At 39.2% G+C, this 18,480-nt stretch overlaps 1 protein-coding gene across 2 annotated transcripts; it reads right to left on the bottom strand.

Moving 5' to 3' along the window:
- Positions 1-1,048: 1,048 nt before the first annotated feature.
- Positions 1,049-18,282, bottom strand: wdr35 (WD repeat domain 35). Of its 2 annotated transcripts, XM_040042447.1 has the most exons (26): positions 17,909-18,282; positions 17,700-17,817; positions 16,440-16,511; positions 16,228-16,320; positions 14,483-14,611; positions 14,253-14,386; positions 13,702-13,867; positions 13,458-13,600; positions 12,174-12,299; positions 11,799-11,984; positions 10,214-10,249; positions 10,044-10,104; positions 9,379-9,523; positions 8,935-9,004; positions 8,605-8,658; positions 8,073-8,182; positions 7,732-7,951; positions 7,551-7,631; positions 6,907-7,043; positions 6,495-6,698; positions 6,194-6,340; positions 5,077-5,209; positions 4,836-4,946; positions 3,597-3,761; positions 2,775-2,915; positions 1,049-2,579 (listed from the first exon to the last, which is right to left on the bottom strand). In XM_040042447.1, exons 1-26 carry the CDS (start codon positions 17,930-17,932, stop codon positions 2,376-2,378), a joined length of 3,210 nt encoding a protein of 1,069 aa, XP_039898381.1. In that variant the 5' UTR covers positions 17,933-18,282; the 3' UTR covers positions 1,049-2,375. The 2 variants fall into 2 exon arrangements, with proteins under 2 accessions (XP_039898381.1, XP_039898382.1); XM_040042448.1 differs by lacking the exon at positions 10,214-10,249 and having other exon boundaries at positions 17,909-18,281.
- Between the last annotated feature and the right edge of the window lie 198 nt (positions 18,283-18,480).

Here is an 18,480-nt window from a genome sequence, read left to right as displayed (position 1 = left end):
CTTGAATGATGAAAAGAGAGGGGAGAAAGAAAGAGGGAAAGAAAAACAGCGGAGAAGAGGAACTGGGAATAAAGGGCAAAAAACAAAAACCAACAAAATAAGCAGACAAAAAAATACATATATCAATCACCTGGATCACTTGTTGAGAATGAAAAAAGAAAACAAGCAGAAGAAAATGAGAGCAATAGAATAAACAACATCATGATGATCTATGTGAATATAACAGTAAATGCTATTTATTAAACGTTATTGTGTCAGCACGTAAGATCGACAGCACACAGTGTGCTTTGAGGTAGGAGCCAAAAAGGTGTAGTTTGTGTGTGTGAGCACCCGTGTGTACACCTTGAGCATGAACGCGCTTGTTTTTAAAAGGTTCCTTCATGTAATGATCTGCTAGAGAGTGTGGCACAGCCCCGTCTTCCAGGGCATGAAGCAGGTATGGAGGAGATCAAGACTCCAGACATCCAGAGGCCCTCAGAACACGAGAGACCAAGGAAGACCAACAGAGGGGCAGCCGCGTCACTATCCCAGAAAGAGCTGACGAGGGTCCCACATGAGGGGTCACTCAGCAGCCGCGACCGTCTACCTCTACAACTACGTTTGGTTGACTCTGTGGAATCCTTTAAAAAACAGTTAAAAACTTTACGTTTAAACAAGCTTTCTGTTGACCAATGCTTTTTACATTTTTTATTTTTTAATTTACATTTAAACTCTTTATTGTGTATATTGTGCATTTTGCTATTTATCGTACTTTTTATTTTAATCTCTGTGTGCAGCGCTTTGTGACTACCTGTCTATGAAAAGCGCTTAATAAATAAACTTTACTTACTTACTTAAAGGAAAGGTGTAAGCAACAGGGAGAAAGTAAGGAAAGAGATGCAGCTGAAAAATAAGTGCCACCTAACAATGGATTTTTCACAAACGTGCATAGCAAAGGGCAGATGGTGGAGAGACTGAAGGAAGAACTCTTCAGTCATAAGCACAAGTAAAAAATGGGTTGTTGCTTTTTCTTTTTTTTATATTGCTGTGGCATATGTTTCGTAGACTGTTCCACAGCCTTTGTGCCACAGACTGAAAGGCTCCGCCCCCTTTCATCTTCAGACGTGTTCTGGGAGCAACCAACAAACTGAGTCTGTGAGCGGAGACGGCAAGCAGTAGTGTATTTTGTGAGAAGCTTGGATAAATAATCTGGGGCTTGGCCATTTAGTGCTCTGTACGTTAAAACAATAATTTCAAAACGAATTCTAAAATCTATTGGGAGCCAATGTAAAGAACACAAATTAGGAGTGATGTGAGCTCGCTTGCTAGAGCGAGTTAGTAGTCTGGCTGCTGCGTTTTGTATAGCTTGGAGGCGAGAAAGAGATGATTTATCCAAGCTGGTAAACAGGGAATTACAATAATCTAAACGCGATGACACAAATGCATGGACAATTTTTTCCAGTTCAGCTAGGGAGACCATATGTCGCAATTTAGAAATATTCCTTAAATGAAAGAAACAGGAACGAACTTTGACAATCCATTACACCTGATGACTTGTCCAAACTTATGTGTAGAGAAGCACGCACTGTAGACACTCCACGTCTTGCTTAGAGAGAGAAGGGCAAGCCTTTGTGCACCTTTAGGGACACTGTGGCGAGAGCATAAAGGTCTATAGGTAAGGGTGACAGAGAGAAGGTGAGTTCTGTAAACTCATTCCTGTTTTTATAATATTGCTGCTTTTGATGGCTGTTCCTCATGCCAACTGGGAATCTCCTGGCAACGCCCCATTGGCTATAATGAGATTTAGATTAACAGGGCAACATTTTAGCCTAATAAGCAGTCTTGAAATATGTTACACTAAATGAGAGAGTTTCTCAATTATGACCATTATTAAATAAGCAAATAATAACTACAGTAATTTTGGGCCACACTGGTGGTCCAAAAAAATCCAACAGAGGTAAAGGAAATGAGCTGTAAAGAAAAAAGCTGAAAGGGAAAATGGGAAAAATTTAACACAGTGATTTTTTCATCACACCGCTGGAGCATGTGGAAATGATAAAATAGACATTTGGTTAATTGCTCAGCCCTAACACACAGTTTAAAAGACACAAAGAACAGTACAAAACATGCAAAAATGCTCGTGTAGTCAAGAAAAAAATATTTTCACTGTGTCTCAATTTCGTACAGTTTAAGAATTCAGCAGATTAAAGCAGCAGAAACAGAACAGCAGAAAGGTTTCTTGTTGGTATTTTGTATTCGACTTAAAGTACAAAACCAAGTTCATTTGCATCAGTTTTTTTTTTTTTTTTTAAACAGAGAAGCAGAAAATTCTCACATTTTAGAGAGAAAAACAAAAAAGGTAAATCAATGTGTATATATTAGAATATAAAGTATGATTATATAATGTAAGTAATATAATAAGTACTAAGGAGTGATTTGGCACCTGTGCGCATGGCATTCTCCAAGTAGCCATCGTACAGCTGCCTCTGAGCGAGCAGGAAGAAGTGATATGCCTCTGCTCCTCGCCAGGCATTGTCCACAATGCGATTGTCTGCAGATGTTGCATCTTCCTCCAGCAGGCTAGCAAGTGCATGCGTCGCCTAATTACAGACAAAGATACACACAATGATATGAACACAAACCTCTGTGCATAAACAGATGACGTCTTTCCACATAAGCACAAGAATGACTCTTTTCTCTGAAACACATCACAAATAATTTATTCAAACAGTTACAGCAGAAAAATGTCTAATGCACTGGAAAGATTTGGAATAGTACGTGTGCACATGGTTTACCTCAGTCTTCTTTCCTTTGCCTTTGCTCTGCTGTGACGTCTTCACCTGCTTGTGGTAATTTTCCACTAGATGTGCTGCCAGCACGTAGAGCTTCTTCACCCTCAGAGGTCGTGTCCTTTTCTTTGCCTCCTCATCTGCTATCTGCAAACATAAGCTACACTTTCACAAATGTATTTTTCTTTCTCAGCAACCTACACTCAGTTGCGTAAAGTGACAAAGTGAAAACATGTTTTCAGAACTTTTGCAAATGTATTACATCAACAAGTATTATTTATTTGCTTTATTTCAAGTTTATACCAGGCCTATCTTCCCGATGTGATTTGTTCTGTGTCAACATAATTTGCAAAGCACTGACTAATCTTTCATGGAACGAACCAGAATCTTTATTTGTTAACTCTTTTCCCAAAAAGATAATATTTGATGACCTCAATAAAAACGTGATCTGACGACTTTTAGTTTCTCTTTTTTTTCCCCAAACGTAGCTGCACAAGCAGAGACCACCCTCACTGACATCTCATGCAAACCCAGTCATTTTGTTTTATAAAAAAGCCTGAAATATGACAGGAACCATTCAGGAAATATCGTTAAGGGATGCTCCTAGTAGGCTTTCAAGGCGTAAAGAGTTAATACACTTTGGCAAACTTGAGGCAAAGTGTGAGTAAAGGCATGGTACATTTAACTTTTTAAGGACTTTCTAATTTAAGTCCATATTAAATGTAGGACCTAACTTGACTAATGAAAACATACAGCAAAATAAAAATTATATATGTGTTTAAAATTAATCTATAAAGCTGGTTTACATGAAAAAGAATGTTGACTTACCTTAAACATGAGTTTGGCTGCATCAAGAAAATGGTGAGCTTTTCGATACAGCTCCACTGCTTCCAGAGTTTTATTTTTCTCCAAAAGATGTGACGCATATTTTGAAAGGAGAGATTTAATCTCCTTCATATTGTGTGTCCTGGCAAGTTCCACTGCTTTGTTCCACTGCAGGAAAAACATTCAATACAAATAAAAAAAAAAAAAAAAATGTAAATATGTCTTTTTATCATCTTTTTCATGTGGGTGCGAGCTTCCTCCAGGTACTTCCTACTACTGTCAAACGTTGTTCATGTTCATCAAGATAAGTAAATTAGTGTTTCCAAATTGCCTGTAAGTGTGAAAATGACTATTGGTTGTTTGTCTCTCTGTGTTGTCCCTCTGTGTACAATGCCTCCCAGCAGGGAGATTACAATAAGCTATTATTTCTGGGAAGTGCTTATAGAATCTGTCACAAAAAGAATGATCAGAACTGAATCTCTCATGGGCAAAAGGTTTTTGTTTTTGTAATTTATTTATGATTTAATTTAAAATTTAATCATAAATTTAAAAATTTATGATTAAACCATAAAATAAAAAACTTTCGAGAGAAAATGGTCATTTAAAAATAATGTATTTCTATAATTATTATGAGAAATCACAGTTTTTAACATGAATCCATGTTAGAACTGCAACTAATATCCCGAACCCAATGGGCATTACTCGGATGTAACACTGCTGTTCTTAATTATCTCGTCACAAAAGCAACAGCAGTGTGTCATGACGGGTTTGGAGAGCAGATCTGGACAATTTAGGCACAAACACTGTGTTTTTCAGAGATCTGGGGTCTAAGACAACAAGATGGTTAAAGGCAAAGTAGCTGACAGCTTGCTTGTTTTGTTGTCAAATGTGCAGCATTAACACAGCAGGAGAAACCGCCCTTAAGGAAGGAAGCTGGGGCTCCTAATGACATATTCTTTTAGAAGAGGAGACCGCCAATAAAGCACAGATTTAACATCCTTTAAACTAAATCTACCTGTAAGACAGCTCCATCCTTGGTTTTTCAGGTGTCGTTCCTATTTTCCTGGGCCAACATTTACACTGGAAGAATCCAGTGACTTTGAGATAAGCATTCACACCCCTGAGCTAAATATCACTCAGGCATAGGTTGGGAGTGGGAGGACAGCAGGAGGCTCACTGACTGTAAATCACTCAGCGTTGCTCAGAAATTGTGGCGCCAAAGTTTTTCTTTCCACCTCTCACCTGGTTCAGATGGACACACGTATCGACGGCAGCTTTGGGCTGGTTGCACTTCAGGTAGGCGTTCACAGCCTGTTCGCACATGCCAACTGTAGCAAACATCTGACCGATCTCCTACAGCATAAATATAGAAAAGATGTTGAAGAGTGATTGTGATTTAAGGTAACATATTTAAAGAAACTGGCACCGTACATATCTATCTATCTATCTATATATATATTTGATCCAAGAGCATCTGATTCACCGGTAACAGCTTATGATTCTCTGGCAGAGCGGCGGTCAAACGTTCAAGGCCATCGTAGTCCTCTAGCATGTAGTAGCATTCGGCGAGTCTCTCCTGGTTACGACCCTTAATATAGTACTGCACAGCACTGACCCTTGAAAAGAAATCATATTTAAAGTTTTTTTTTTTTTTAAAAAGGGAAAAAAAAGCTGCGGCTGTTCTCTGCACTTCTCTCCCAATCCAGCTGATCCATTTTGCCAACCAAGAGTTCGAGTGCTTCAGATTAAATCAAATGTTTTCCCAACAATTTTCTCCAACAAGGAGTGTACTTGGATAACGAGTTAAAAATGGTTTACGAAACATAAAAGATGTGAAAATATTAGACAGTCTCCTGCACAGCAGTAAACAATCAGCTGACAATCAATCTGAAAGTGAAACAATAGTCACTACATGCCAGTTCAGTCAGCTCTTAAATCCAGTGTTCTCCGAGTGAGACTGAGCCAGCTGTTCAGACTGACAGACACATCTGATGACTGTATGACAGGAGCACATAATCTCTAAAATGAATAATCACAAACAACAGAGGTCAGAGCCACAATTTGAGGTCTAACAACTGATGACCAGATATACCGGTACACCTCTCCTCATGGCTGGCATACAGGAGCAGTCGACGCAGACCCTCTCATCTCGTCGCCTCCATGATTGTCTCCATTTTTATTTCTAGTAATGTCTTCCTCAATTACATTCTGTTCAGGATCAGATTGAAAAGGCCTTAGCAGCCACTTCATTATTAACATGAAGTGGTTGCATATGTGTTAAAAGTTGTCTGCAGGTATCCAGAGGCACTCGGTTACACAGGACACCTCTAGTTTGCATAAAGTAGCCTGAAGTTCAACTTTATTCAACTGAGAACTGGCCACCTCATCCCATCCGTACAAATGAATGCACTGTAGATCTGATTTGATAGACGATGAAGGATGAAAATGACAGATTCTGTGGGCATGTATCATAAAGTTAAAAAATGAAAAAATGAAACCAGTAACACTTGAAGATTAGATTGTAAAAAGTAACATTTTACACTGAGTAAACTAAGAGAATCAACAACCTCAGAAAGAAGGGGTGAATAAAACTTCAATACCACTTCTGTCTGTCAGCATAGTAGTCTCCGATGGCATTGTTGGCTTGTTCAAGCAGAGCATCATCACTGTCCCCAGAACCACTTTTGAGCAGGGCCAACACTTTAAACCAGTCTCCAAGCTTGATTCTGAGACTGATAGCGAGATCCCTGCAGCGACAGACATGGTCATTTTGCACCATATTTCACATGATGGGGGAAGAAATATGTACTGGAGCAACATTAATAATTCACTTCACTACAGGAAATTTAAATGGGAGGTAGTAGGGAGATTTTTTTTGGATACCAGAAAAAGCCACTGTACCTGCGATCCATATCCAGGTACATGCGTTCAGCTTCCTCAAACCTGCTAAAGTAAGCCGCCACTTCAGCCTGCTTCATTGGCTCGCTCTGCAAGTTTCCCAGGCGCTTGACAAACTCAATGCCCTGATAGTCTTTGCAACGGACAAAAGCCTGCTCAGCCGTCTTAAGGTCCAGTTTCTGGAGGGCTGCCTCAGCAAGCAGACGCCTGGCAGATTTAGAAAGGAGAGTGTTCTTTGGCTTACAGAAATAATGTAGCACCAAAACATGCAAAGAAAATTTAATCACTGCAAAAGGAAATTGTAGCAGAACACTGAAAGAATGAAAAGGATAAAATAAAGACTTGATTACTACATATATATATTTTAAAAAAACAATATTGAATTAAGAACAGAGGTGGAAAGTTTTTTAATTACCAAAGTCTTGGATGAGGATTGTCTTCAATGAACTGCGAAGCTTCTTCAATGCCCACTTTTTCAATCAGTGCCCGACTGTCTCTCAGGGAGCGGATTTCAAAGTTGATGAGGTTGTCTTTGTTTGGTCTCTCTGGATCCTGTAATGGAATATTCCTTATTTAAATGATAATTAAGAATAGCAGTGTCAAATATTTTATTTTGAAATTTCAGTCGCTGGGGCCATGGCATAGTCAATAATTTAGGTGATTGCCAAGGTCACAGTGTCAAACTGCTGTGGGTCAGTCTGACCAGAACCTGCAGCAGTTAAGAGTAATGGTCTGTGCAGTTTGCAGAGCAAGTGAGAACTACTGTCACAGCTCCTACGCAGGGCGATTGAACTGTAGACTGAGTGCAGGATGAGGAACTTGCTGGAAAAGCAGCTGAATGATGTGGATACGTGTTAAAACCGACCTGTCCGAGTCGGCTGAGCTGAGTCAAGATTAGCTAGCTAGCACTGAACTTTCCAAATAAAATGCCTACATATTCACCCTTAACATCTTATAGTCTTTCAAAAACAGACATACTTGTGTAAAGATAGTTAAAAATAAATATGACTGCATTACATATTATATTTGGGCTTCATGCAACTTGTTTCAGACATTTACCTTCATGATTTCATCAAGTAGGACAGATTTGATTTCCAGATCTTCAAAGTTGCAGATGTATCCAGATGTTTGGATGGGTTCCTGTTTTTTAAATAAACAAATTACCCTCACTAAGAATAACATTAATGTTAGTGCAGTCTAAGTTGGAGCTGTACATCAGGCATACTGTCTGGGGACTCACCTCTGGGTCTAAGTTTCTAAATACATACATCCTGGTCTTCTCCATCATAGCAAACAGATCAGGGTTATCATTTGCCCACTTCATGTCCCAAACATCTTTGCGCTCAAACTTAGATGGATCTCCTGTGGATGGCTGGTTTCCTGTCCCATTATCTGTGGAAGTGTGAACTTCCAGATCCAACAGAGTCATAATGCCCGCGATGTCGATTATGGCCAGACGACTGAAGAAAAATAAGCATTATACACGACAACATTAGACTCAAAAATACAACCTAAAATTACTCAGTAAAGCACACCTGTTACTGGTGCTAATCTGTAACACCATAAAACACCAACACTTACCTTGAGTTGCAGTTTAGGGAGAGATAATGGGCTCTGTTGTTCAAAGTGTACTTCTGGACGAGAACAACATTTGGGAGACTGTATCTGTGGAGGGTGCCAGACTCACGACCCTGTGAAGACGTACACACAGTTATTTTACTCTTGATTCCATTATATGGTTCATTGCCAGACTGACGTGGATACAGCAAGCAAAGAAAATATGAATGTTCACATATACAAATTATATAAAAAACATATAAAACAACATATTCATATGAATCAACTCCAGTTATAGCTAGCTTAATCATGTCACAGACCAGCCTCTCAGACTGAAGAAAACTCTGGTTAATATTTGTTTAACTATGAAGAAATGTTTTCACATTCAGACTTTACTTGGGGAGGGTGAGCACGAGACAGAGAGAAAGGAGGCACACAATTCACATGCAATAGTTACAGCTTTAATCAGCTGTATTTGGGGGTGTGAGGTTGTTAAGTTTCTGCGGTCTGTATTTTTGTTCATGTGCATCTTTTATAAATTCAGGTTTGTACATACCACAATCAGGGTCTTATCTGTAGCTGTAATGCAACAGATGGGATCTCGAGTTGCCTGAAATAAAACAAAAGTGCACATACACAACGTGAGAATCCCAATAATTCATCTTACTTTAAATTATAAAAAATATCCTTTTCTCACCAGTCAGTAGTTAAATAAGTACTTTTAAAGCCATTTATCTGTATATTTTAATTGCATTAACAGAAACACTTGAGAGTTCAGAGATAAGAGTGTTTAATTTGAATGTAATCAGATAATAAGTGTTAAGTTTAGAACAGAAGAAGTGTCACTTTATTGAAATGTAAGACAGGAGATACACAACGTTCTTACTGTGAAGGCCTTTGTGAAATCTGGGCTGGTGTCACTAGCTCCAGATGGAGTGCTGTCGATGTGATAGACCCTGGAGGTGCAGGAAGTCAGAACACATGAGAAGGAGCCACAGAGACAGACAGCCAGACAGGCAAACAGCTTCTAGTTCACCTGACGTGACTTGTAATCCAGGTGTTAGGATAGATCTGGCAGAACATTAGTTCACACCAAGCCGCCGGTCTGGAAACTCACATGAATGAAGCCTTTTTATTGCACTGTCATTATCAAGTCTCACACAGCAACAGTGAGACAGTAAACCTGTGGTTTCATCCACTGGCTCACAGATTCTAACACTGTGGTGACCTGGCCTTCCCGTATCTTTCCATGATTTACTATCTGGCTAATACCTGGCTTTGTTCTATACCCATCCAGTCCTTGTGACCAGTTTGCAACATGTGAGCTCACCTTTCCCTTCCCTCCTTCTTTGTTCTTGTCACTTGGTTGATCTCCAGGGCGGTCAGTTTTTTTGCCACTCTATACTGCCACATGTAGAAAGCTTCTTTGGATGCAGCGATAACGTGGGTTTTAGTCATGGTAACAAACATTGGATCTGAAGAAATAAAAAAGTGAGCATCACATGAGGGAGAAGATTAAAATATATAACAGCATGGGACTGTGTGAATCTAACCGTGCCAGCTCTGAAAAGATCAAAGCTTCTCCGTGGTTAAAACATCAGGATCTCAATATGTAAAAGCATGCTGTGCCCTTGAGAGGACCCTCATTTCATACAGATGCTCAAGGTTATTGTGGGTGACAGCAGTAATCTCACAGCACACCTTGAACATTTTCTGCAAATTAAATTTTGTGGAGAAATTCTCAAACAGTCTCCAGACCTACTGTTTGACACACACTTCATTTAACGCTGTTTATCAAGTTGGGATATGCAAAGCCCACTGAGCAACATAAAGGCAGCCAGTGTTCAGTGCTAAAGGAAGCTGGGTGGCTGGAGGTAGAATGTAAGCTATGTCTCTATGAATGTGGTGTGATCTCTCACACTGACTTAAAGACAAACAGTGGCCTTAATCATACCAATGCTGCACCACAAGTATTTCTCATCATATGAAACTCACCGATGTCTATGTATTTTGAGTCAAGTGGTGTCCCGATGGAGTTGAACAAAATCAGGACATACTGAAAAACACAAAATGGAGTGACATTATCCTGCAGGTCAATTTAAAACTTTATGTCATAACAAATTGTCCTCTTTTTTGGGGGTGTGAGCTTTTAAATTGTACATTACCCTCCCATGACTTGCAGATTCTACCTCAGCATCCTCCTGTGTGGCGACGGATTAGAAAAAACAGGAGGCAAAACAGCAGAGAAACATTTGTGATCCTCACACTAGTCCAAATCCACTGTTTTTATTACCTCTGTTGCTGGATTTCTCTAACTCTACAACTATGGCTGGGCGATATATTGATTTTTAAAAGATATAGCAACATAATTTCATAGCAATGTAAAGAATCACCAGTGCTTGTATCCAACTCTCAGAACCTGAAGTTCTGGTCCAACAACAAATAATAACTTAAAATTTTAGCAAACAAGGTTTTGCAGTTGGAGCACACTGAGAAGGAAATTACTCTTCAAAGTCAAGGAATTAAAAACAATCATTTTTATCGCTCAGAAAATGGCATGTGCCTTATTCGTGTTTAAACCCTGGCCACATTTGCAGACTATAAAGTTGGTAACTTTATGCACCAATACTCTACACAACACATTTTAATTATCTTTATCTTAGTTACACTGCATAAAAACTTAAAAACAACAATTAATAAATAAAAACAGAAATAACAAAGTAACAAAAGAAAATTTTTGTTTTCATACATTCTCATTACATCTGACATTTATTGAATCTACATGAGTTCTATTAGAGAAGTTAACTTAATGTTAACCTGTCTATGTTCAGAACTTAATTTACTTTAACTCATTCAGTATTCCTTATAGGGAATGCAATGTGGAATGTGTAGTGTAAAAATGATTTATGCTGTTTAGTTATATTTAAGATTTTTGTTAAAATATTTTTTTATGTCATTTTTAATTTTGTTAAAATAACTTAACTCTGGGTATAAATTAACTCTTTGTTTTGCGGCTCTTATAGTTAGATAATTTGTTAGCATTTGTTTCCCCCGTGTCTCTAAGTCGGTCTGATGGAATGTAAAGCCATCTAAATATAGCATTTGCATAAACCCTCTCTGTCTCTGTCTCTCTTTCTCGCTATCCAACCATCCATCTAATTTTGGTCCATATCGCCCAGCCCTTCAGTATGAACCTTAAAGATACTTTTTGTAAATTCTTGTGTTTAAGAGTTATTTTTAAACTTTCAAAAATAACAAAAATAAAAATTATCAGCACAATTTAAAGAAATAATATTATATAGTAAAGTCATAGATCTATGACTTTACTTCCAAAATGTGCGTGCCGTGTTGAAGAGAAAAACTAGTTAAATTAGTGCTCTATTTTCCAAATAGCACCAGTAGAAGACTAGCACTGTAAGTCTGTGGAACCTTTATTTAACATATTCTTATTTGCAGTGGTGGCCAAGGAAGAGGCAAAGCCTGGTGAGAAGCTAAAACATAATATCAAAAGTTACACTGTAGCACACATCAGAGAGCAGAACACACCCACTTGTAAATGGCTTCCCCCTGGTGGCAAATTTTTCAGTAAAATTCTGCAGAGGGTAATTACAAAAAGTACCTTTAAAGTCATACAGAGTAGTAATTTGTGTATTAAAGTAGTCTGTAGTGTTTGAAAACAGGAGAGATCTGTCAGTATTTTGGTTGCTTCTACTATCACTTTAAGGTCATGTAATCTATAGGCGCTCATACCTGAGGTTGGGTGTCATCTGCCTTGCTAGCCAGGATGCAGAAGTCCCCAGAGGTGGTGATGGACATCAAGCTTTTGACATACTTGACAAACTTCTCATTGTTTTTAGTGTCCCAGAATACCACGCAGTACTCTTGGCGTTCTGGCTTTGTGTAGGCGTACACCACTGTGCTGCAGCAGTAGCCCCACTGTTACAAGACAGAAAAAGGATGGATAGATACAGCTAAACCCAGACATATGATCATAGATTGCTTAGCTCTACTGTTTTAGCTATCAAAGCAGATTAAACCTTCCAAACAATGATAAACCTAGAGATTTACCATCATGTTCACCAGGGCAAAAGACATCTTTCATGAATCACATGTGTTGGCATGCACCTTATAATCTGGTCTAATGTTGGCAAAGTAGATAAAGGACTCCACAGCCAGGGCAATGCGCAGCCCTCCTCCCTCCCAGGCAACTCCTGACATCTGCTTCCCAGGCACTTTGAGAGTTCTAAGATGCTGCACAGACAAAGAAGATCATTAACGAAAAAAAATGTCACACAACTTTTTAATATCACTTCAACTAACCAAACCTGTGAAGTACAAACATCCAAAGAGTTCTTTTCAGTAATCACAATGGTTTCAGTCCAAAATGTGCACAAAGTTAAAAGACAGTGTTTGGCTGTCTTTAAGAACACTGTCTATCCATTTTCTGACACTTATTTCAAAGATATCCAGACTTTATTCTTTAGTAACTACCAACAGTGGTCAAAGGTGACAGCAGAAGTACATTTTAACTCTCCTCACCAAAACAGACTGATACAGCATCCACATCCACAATACTGATGCTGCACCGATCCATCTCTCAAGCTCTTGCTGGCTTGTACTTGTGGGTGGAGTCCAACACCCACTGGGACTGACTAATAGACTGCACTACTGCTTCCCTGGAATCGTCCCTGTACATCTATATCCAGAGCTTGGTTTGCATTGCTGACAAGCAAGTGAAAACAAACAAAACAAAACAAAAAACAACAACAACAACAACAACAACAACAATAAAAAGAAAATTGCTGTTCTAATTCCACTGTCTAGAGACTTGCAGGAAAACTGTTATCTTTATAAACTGACTCTTTCATCAGACCTGTGGAATATGAAATGCCCATTTTTGTATATGAATAAGAGTGGTTTTTCATCTTTTTCAGGTTTTTTAAGTTTCAGTGTTTCAACTGTAAACTTATTTTCTTGAAATGACCCATCGGTCCCCTACACAAAGCTAGCTTAAAAGAAAAAAGTGTGCATTTGTAGGAGAGATGGTTGAAGACAAACTAATTTGGTGTAGTGGGTTTGTTTGCTTGTTGCTGCAGAGTAAAATCTTCTTTATCGATTAAATCCGTTCTATGGTACAGACTCTCCTCAGTACTGAGATCATGCTGATATTGTTGCCCTTTCGCAGATTACTGAGGATTACTGATTATTGTACTAAGCAGTACAAAATGTGTTGAAAGTCTAGATAAAATTATGTAAGTCAAAAATCAGGCTCCTCTGATCAGTGAACTTTGAGCCAAGATTTCCAACAATATCAGCTCCCTATGCATGCTTAACCTGGATCCAAATGAGAGTACCAGATGGTATATAGAACAGCAAAATCCCATCTTATATCAAAGCCATAATGCTCACCTCTCCAAACGGAGTGTAGAACTGCACCACATTGAACTCTTTCTCCATTGCACCTCGAAGGGAACCGGCCACTGCCAGCACACTGCCACAGTGGTTCCACTGGATACTGACCACATTCATCAGAGTATCAATGCACACTGGGTCTGAAGAAAAGGGGTATGAGGACCAAAAAAAAGAACTGTAAAAAGGTTTAATTTAACACGAGTGACGAAATTTGAAATTAAATTTTGTTTTTGTGGCTTACTTTCGTCGCTTTCATAACGCATGATCTGACACCTTCCATTGTCAAAACAGATGGCGAGACATGGACAGTCTGGCTCGACGTAACCCCCGCTTCCTGCATACCAGTGGATACCTGCTATACTGACAGCTCCAGTCACATTGGCAAGACAGCTGATGGTCATTTTCATCTGAAAGCCAACACGAGTCAATAAGAGTTAGCATATATCCTTCCTCTGCTTGAGTCACAGTGAAGGAAAATTAAAAAATAAATATTATAGTTGCATTATTTAATACTTTTATATGCACTTGTTTTATATCGAGTCTCAGCTGGCTTTCATGTTTATTTATGGTCATGCTAGTTTCTGTCATACTTTATCACAGTGGAATAGAGGCGGAGATGGGGATGGAAACAATTAAGGTAGCTAGAAAACTAGAGTTTATGACAATTCATTAACCTGCTCAACTATAAGGAACTATAACTATAAGAAAAAACAGCATTATGTTCAACTCTGAAGCATGCAAAGCTATTCTAGTAGCATACAGAATTAACTGTTTTTAAGCTTACAAACTTACTATGAAGTTTCCTTGATTGTCATAGATGTGTACTTCACCATTTGCCATGCCGAAGAGGAGTATCTTGCTGTCCGGCGACCATGCCACATGAGCAAGCTGGCTTCCCTTTAGCTCCTTACCCCAAATCCGATTTCCTTAAGAGATAAGGATATATAATAAAGGATATATTCATATTTACATACTCAGAAAATTCCACAAATATTATTTTTGTTAAGTAAGCAGCAGTTTACCATCTACAGATCCAACGATGACAGCCCCATCTTCATACACAATACAGATCTTTTGACCATCTGCATTCCAGCTCATGCTCCTCACTACTGACTTGTTCCTGTTGTTGATCATCTCTTCATACCATGCACCTTAATAGACCAAAAAAAAATGTTAAAGACATGTTTTTTTTTACCTGTTTCTGTATTTTGCCTGCATGCAGTAATGATCAAATAATGCTAATAAAGAAAAGAACTAAGGACATACTTACTCTGTCCGGCATGTGGTTACCATTGGGTCACGCTGTACCCAGACACAGAGTGAAAGTACGTAATTGAGCGTGACCGCCTGACAACTTGGGCTTGGCCCAGCGCAAAAGACGGACGACCTCATTCTCCTGTGGATCCACCACCCATAAGAGGGGGCATAGGTATCTGATGCCATGTCGACTGGGTCACACCCAAGGTCAATGTCAGGGTCAGAGGCTCTAATGGCTCGCTCCCCAATTACTAAAACTGCTTATAAGGACATTAAATCTCACCTATCTGATGAGGAAGGAACCTGAGTTACTGTATGAGTTCGAAACCAAGTGTGAACCAGATTGTGGAAGGAGCCCTATGAAGCTTGGCGAGCTTGTGGGATTCTGAAGGAAGTAACCTGGAAGACACTGGCAGGATGTGGGCTGTGAGATCAACTTTCAACGCATACGGATCAGTATTTAAAGTTTTACTCTCATCATCCACTGGAGCACAAACTGGGTGTCATCAGGACACTACAACACAGATACAGCGGCCAGAGAAGCAGAAGAACATCATATCAAGAGGGCCCTGAGTAAATGTGCTTATCCCAGCTGGATATTTGTCAAAGCTGGGAAGGAACCTAAAGAAAGCTCCGAGCAATCCAGGAGAAAAAAAAGACAACTGCTGCTCAATTGAAAACCTTTAGTGATCTCTTATGTGTCTGGAGTATCGGAACAGCTGAGACACGTTTTCTCTAAACACAGGGTCTCTGTGGCTGTCAAAGCCCAAAACATGCTGTGCCAAAAACTGGTCCACCCCAAAGATCGGGTTCCCCGGCACAAACAGAGTAATTCAGTGTGCGCTGTAAAGTCCCAGGAGGATTGCCATTATTTAAACATCGGGGAAGCCAGACAATCTCTGGCTAAGTGGATGGCACAACACAGACGAGCTAACTCCTCAGGCCAGGACAATGATGAGGATGTACACATCCTGGACAGGGAGGAACGCTGGTTTGAGCGGGTAGTCAAGGAGACCATTTACATAAAAAGGGAAAGACCATTTCTGAATTGATGGGAGGCCCTGAGGGTGCGTCTTTCACCATCTTACAATGCTTTAATCGAAGGTACTACCCAACTCTCTGTGAATGGTACTCATGGCCACTGATCAATTGCCATTGATCAGTAGTTCATGAACGGTCACGACAATTTGCATATTAATGATCAAGAAACGGACCTCACAGTCCTTTGTATGTCAGTGGTGCTAGTTTCATTATGCAAATGTACTGTTTACAAGCCTGGTGAAACCTGCAGCCAGCTGAGACTGAAGAAGTCACTTAGATGAGTGATAAAACGTTTCTCCTACTGAAGACGCTACATCAACATGAACAGAATCAACACTTGGCTAGCTTGGGAACGCCTGAGTCTTCTCCTGGAAGAGCTTTAGCATGTGGTCAGGGAAAGGGAGGTCTGGGTGTCTCTGCTTATACTGCTGCACCAGGAGCAGCAGTACAAGCTGGATGGAATAATCACCTCTATAAAGCATCCACACAATGATGAGTCCATTCTGATCACTGGTCGTCAGCTTTTCATGCTGTTCATTCCACGTGACCACTTGCACTGCACCTGCATAGGAGGCAGTTATTGAATATTAGATCATTTTCTGACGTCTCATTTTAGAATTGTGAATACTAATATCCTATAACTAAAACTGGCCAAAAAATACTTAATACAAAATAACTCACCACTGTGTCCCTCTAAAGTCTGGTTCATTGAAAGATTACTGGGTGCAGCAAGACCTTTAAGTTTAGCATCATCTGTTTACAAAGGACAGTAAAAGAGATCAGATCATCACCAAGTAACTGTAGTTCCAGAGGTGTTTATAATGGTTAGCAAATATACAATCATGTTTCCCAAAATAGGTTTGGACAAGTAAATATGAAAGTAATGATTTAAAAATCATGCAAAAAGATCTACGAAGACAATAAGACATAAGATGCTGAAACTGATCAAATTTTGTTTGTTTTTTCTCTTTTGTTTTTTTACTTGCAACCTGTTTAGGATATACCTAGTCTCTTGCCCTGTGAAAGTTGGTGTAGGTACACCAACTGACCCTGAATTGGATAATAAAATCACAATATTATGCAATAAATGTCCAAAGGTATAAATTAATAAAGAAAAATAAAACATAATTAAAAAAAAGGGCTTATAAAATGCAGCAGACAAAAAAACACTAATTTCATCAATCATTTCACACATTTTCTCAAACATTAAGAAACAGTGGCCCTAACTAACAACAGCAGGTTGACTGAACATAGCGGCACAAGAGCTGAGCCAACAGTATTATGAAAGTGTAAAACGATTTCCAAGACGCTTTAAGAGCATTTCAAAATACCTTAAATCCGAATCACATTTGGATTACATAACAACTTTGACTGTAACAAATGAAAGCAGCTGAATGTATGGGATGTTATTCGTCATTGCAACAATGTGACATCAATATACTGTAATGCTACCAGTGACAAGCAGGTTGTTTATGCAAAACAGCTCTTAGGTACACCCATTAGGTTAACCTATTCAACTATCATTTAACATAAACATATCATCAACCAATTAGACGGCAGCATCAATTAGTCAATTTAGTCACGTAGACATGGTCAAGACAAACTGATGAAGGATGAATGGAACACTAAAAATGGAAAAGAAAGATGATTAAAGCTCCTTTGAGTGTGCCATGTTTTACTGAGACCCTGTAAAGCCAATCAAAAGGTGGGATGCTGTTTAAATTTTTAGTTTTGGAGGATAATCTTACATTAATTACCTTGCAGTCGCACATTAAAAAAAGAGGACACCTGGCCATCCTAATTGCACGTGTTTATAGTTGTTAACGTTAACGCAAATCATTGTTTATTCTTTCTCTAACCATCAAAGGGTTTCTCTGAGGTGCAGGAAATCCTTCTGTGTGCATGCCTCTGTTAGTCGTGCACCTTTTTAAACTATCTTACCTGTCTGAGTCTCCAGCTTCAGTACTCTCAGAAGACCATCGTCTCCTCCGCAAGCGATGAAGCCTTGATCTTTGTTCCAAGACACACATTTTAGATGGATATTATTGGGAATAGCGATCTACAAGACACGGGAGATAACTGTTACCCAACACTACGTCCTCCTGGCGTACTTGTGGCCAGTGAGCTGTGTCAGATAACTGCGAACTTACCTTTTTGCTGAGGTATATAAACATGGTTGTGGCGATAATGTTACATTACACAAATAACAGGCACATTGAAATTTCCAGGCTCCAGCATTTGGTAAATGTGACGATTACTTTAGCATAGATTGCTGACTTAGCTAGTTAGCGGCTAGTGTTAAGTGGCCAATGGTAAACTGTTACCGTCAGCTAGAGACGTTCATAAAATCATGACTCACAAATTTAAAGATTCCCTGCAGATAAAGTACGTTAAATCAGCAAATATATTGGAAAACAGTTCAAAATCGATGTTTCGTAGCTAATGGTGGCTGCCTTGGGTGCTCAGAGCCTGTAGCTTCCCTCGGTCTCCCGTGGTAACGGTAAATCGGAAACTGGGAGACTCGGTGCTCCCTGGTAGTTGTAGTTTTTTTATTAGCTGAGGCGAAAGGCATTGGACAGCGCTTCCAATCATGTTTGGTAATGTATTTTCTCATGTGCCCAAAAGATTATTCCAAGACATTTAAATATTTAAGTTATTACATATTAAAAGACAAAAATATAACATTTCCTGATCATAGACTGTCTGATAATAATCTTTATCA

Source organism: Simochromis diagramma, unplaced genomic scaffold, assembly GCF_900408965.1.
Source record: "Simochromis diagramma unplaced genomic scaffold, fSimDia1.1 OVJJ01000304.1, whole genome shotgun sequence".
NCBI classification, from domain to species: domain Eukaryota; kingdom Metazoa; phylum Chordata; class Actinopteri; order Cichliformes; family Cichlidae; genus Simochromis; species Simochromis diagramma.
Note: the sequence above shows the minus strand (reverse complement) of the source record. Positions and strands in the feature narration are given on the sequence as shown.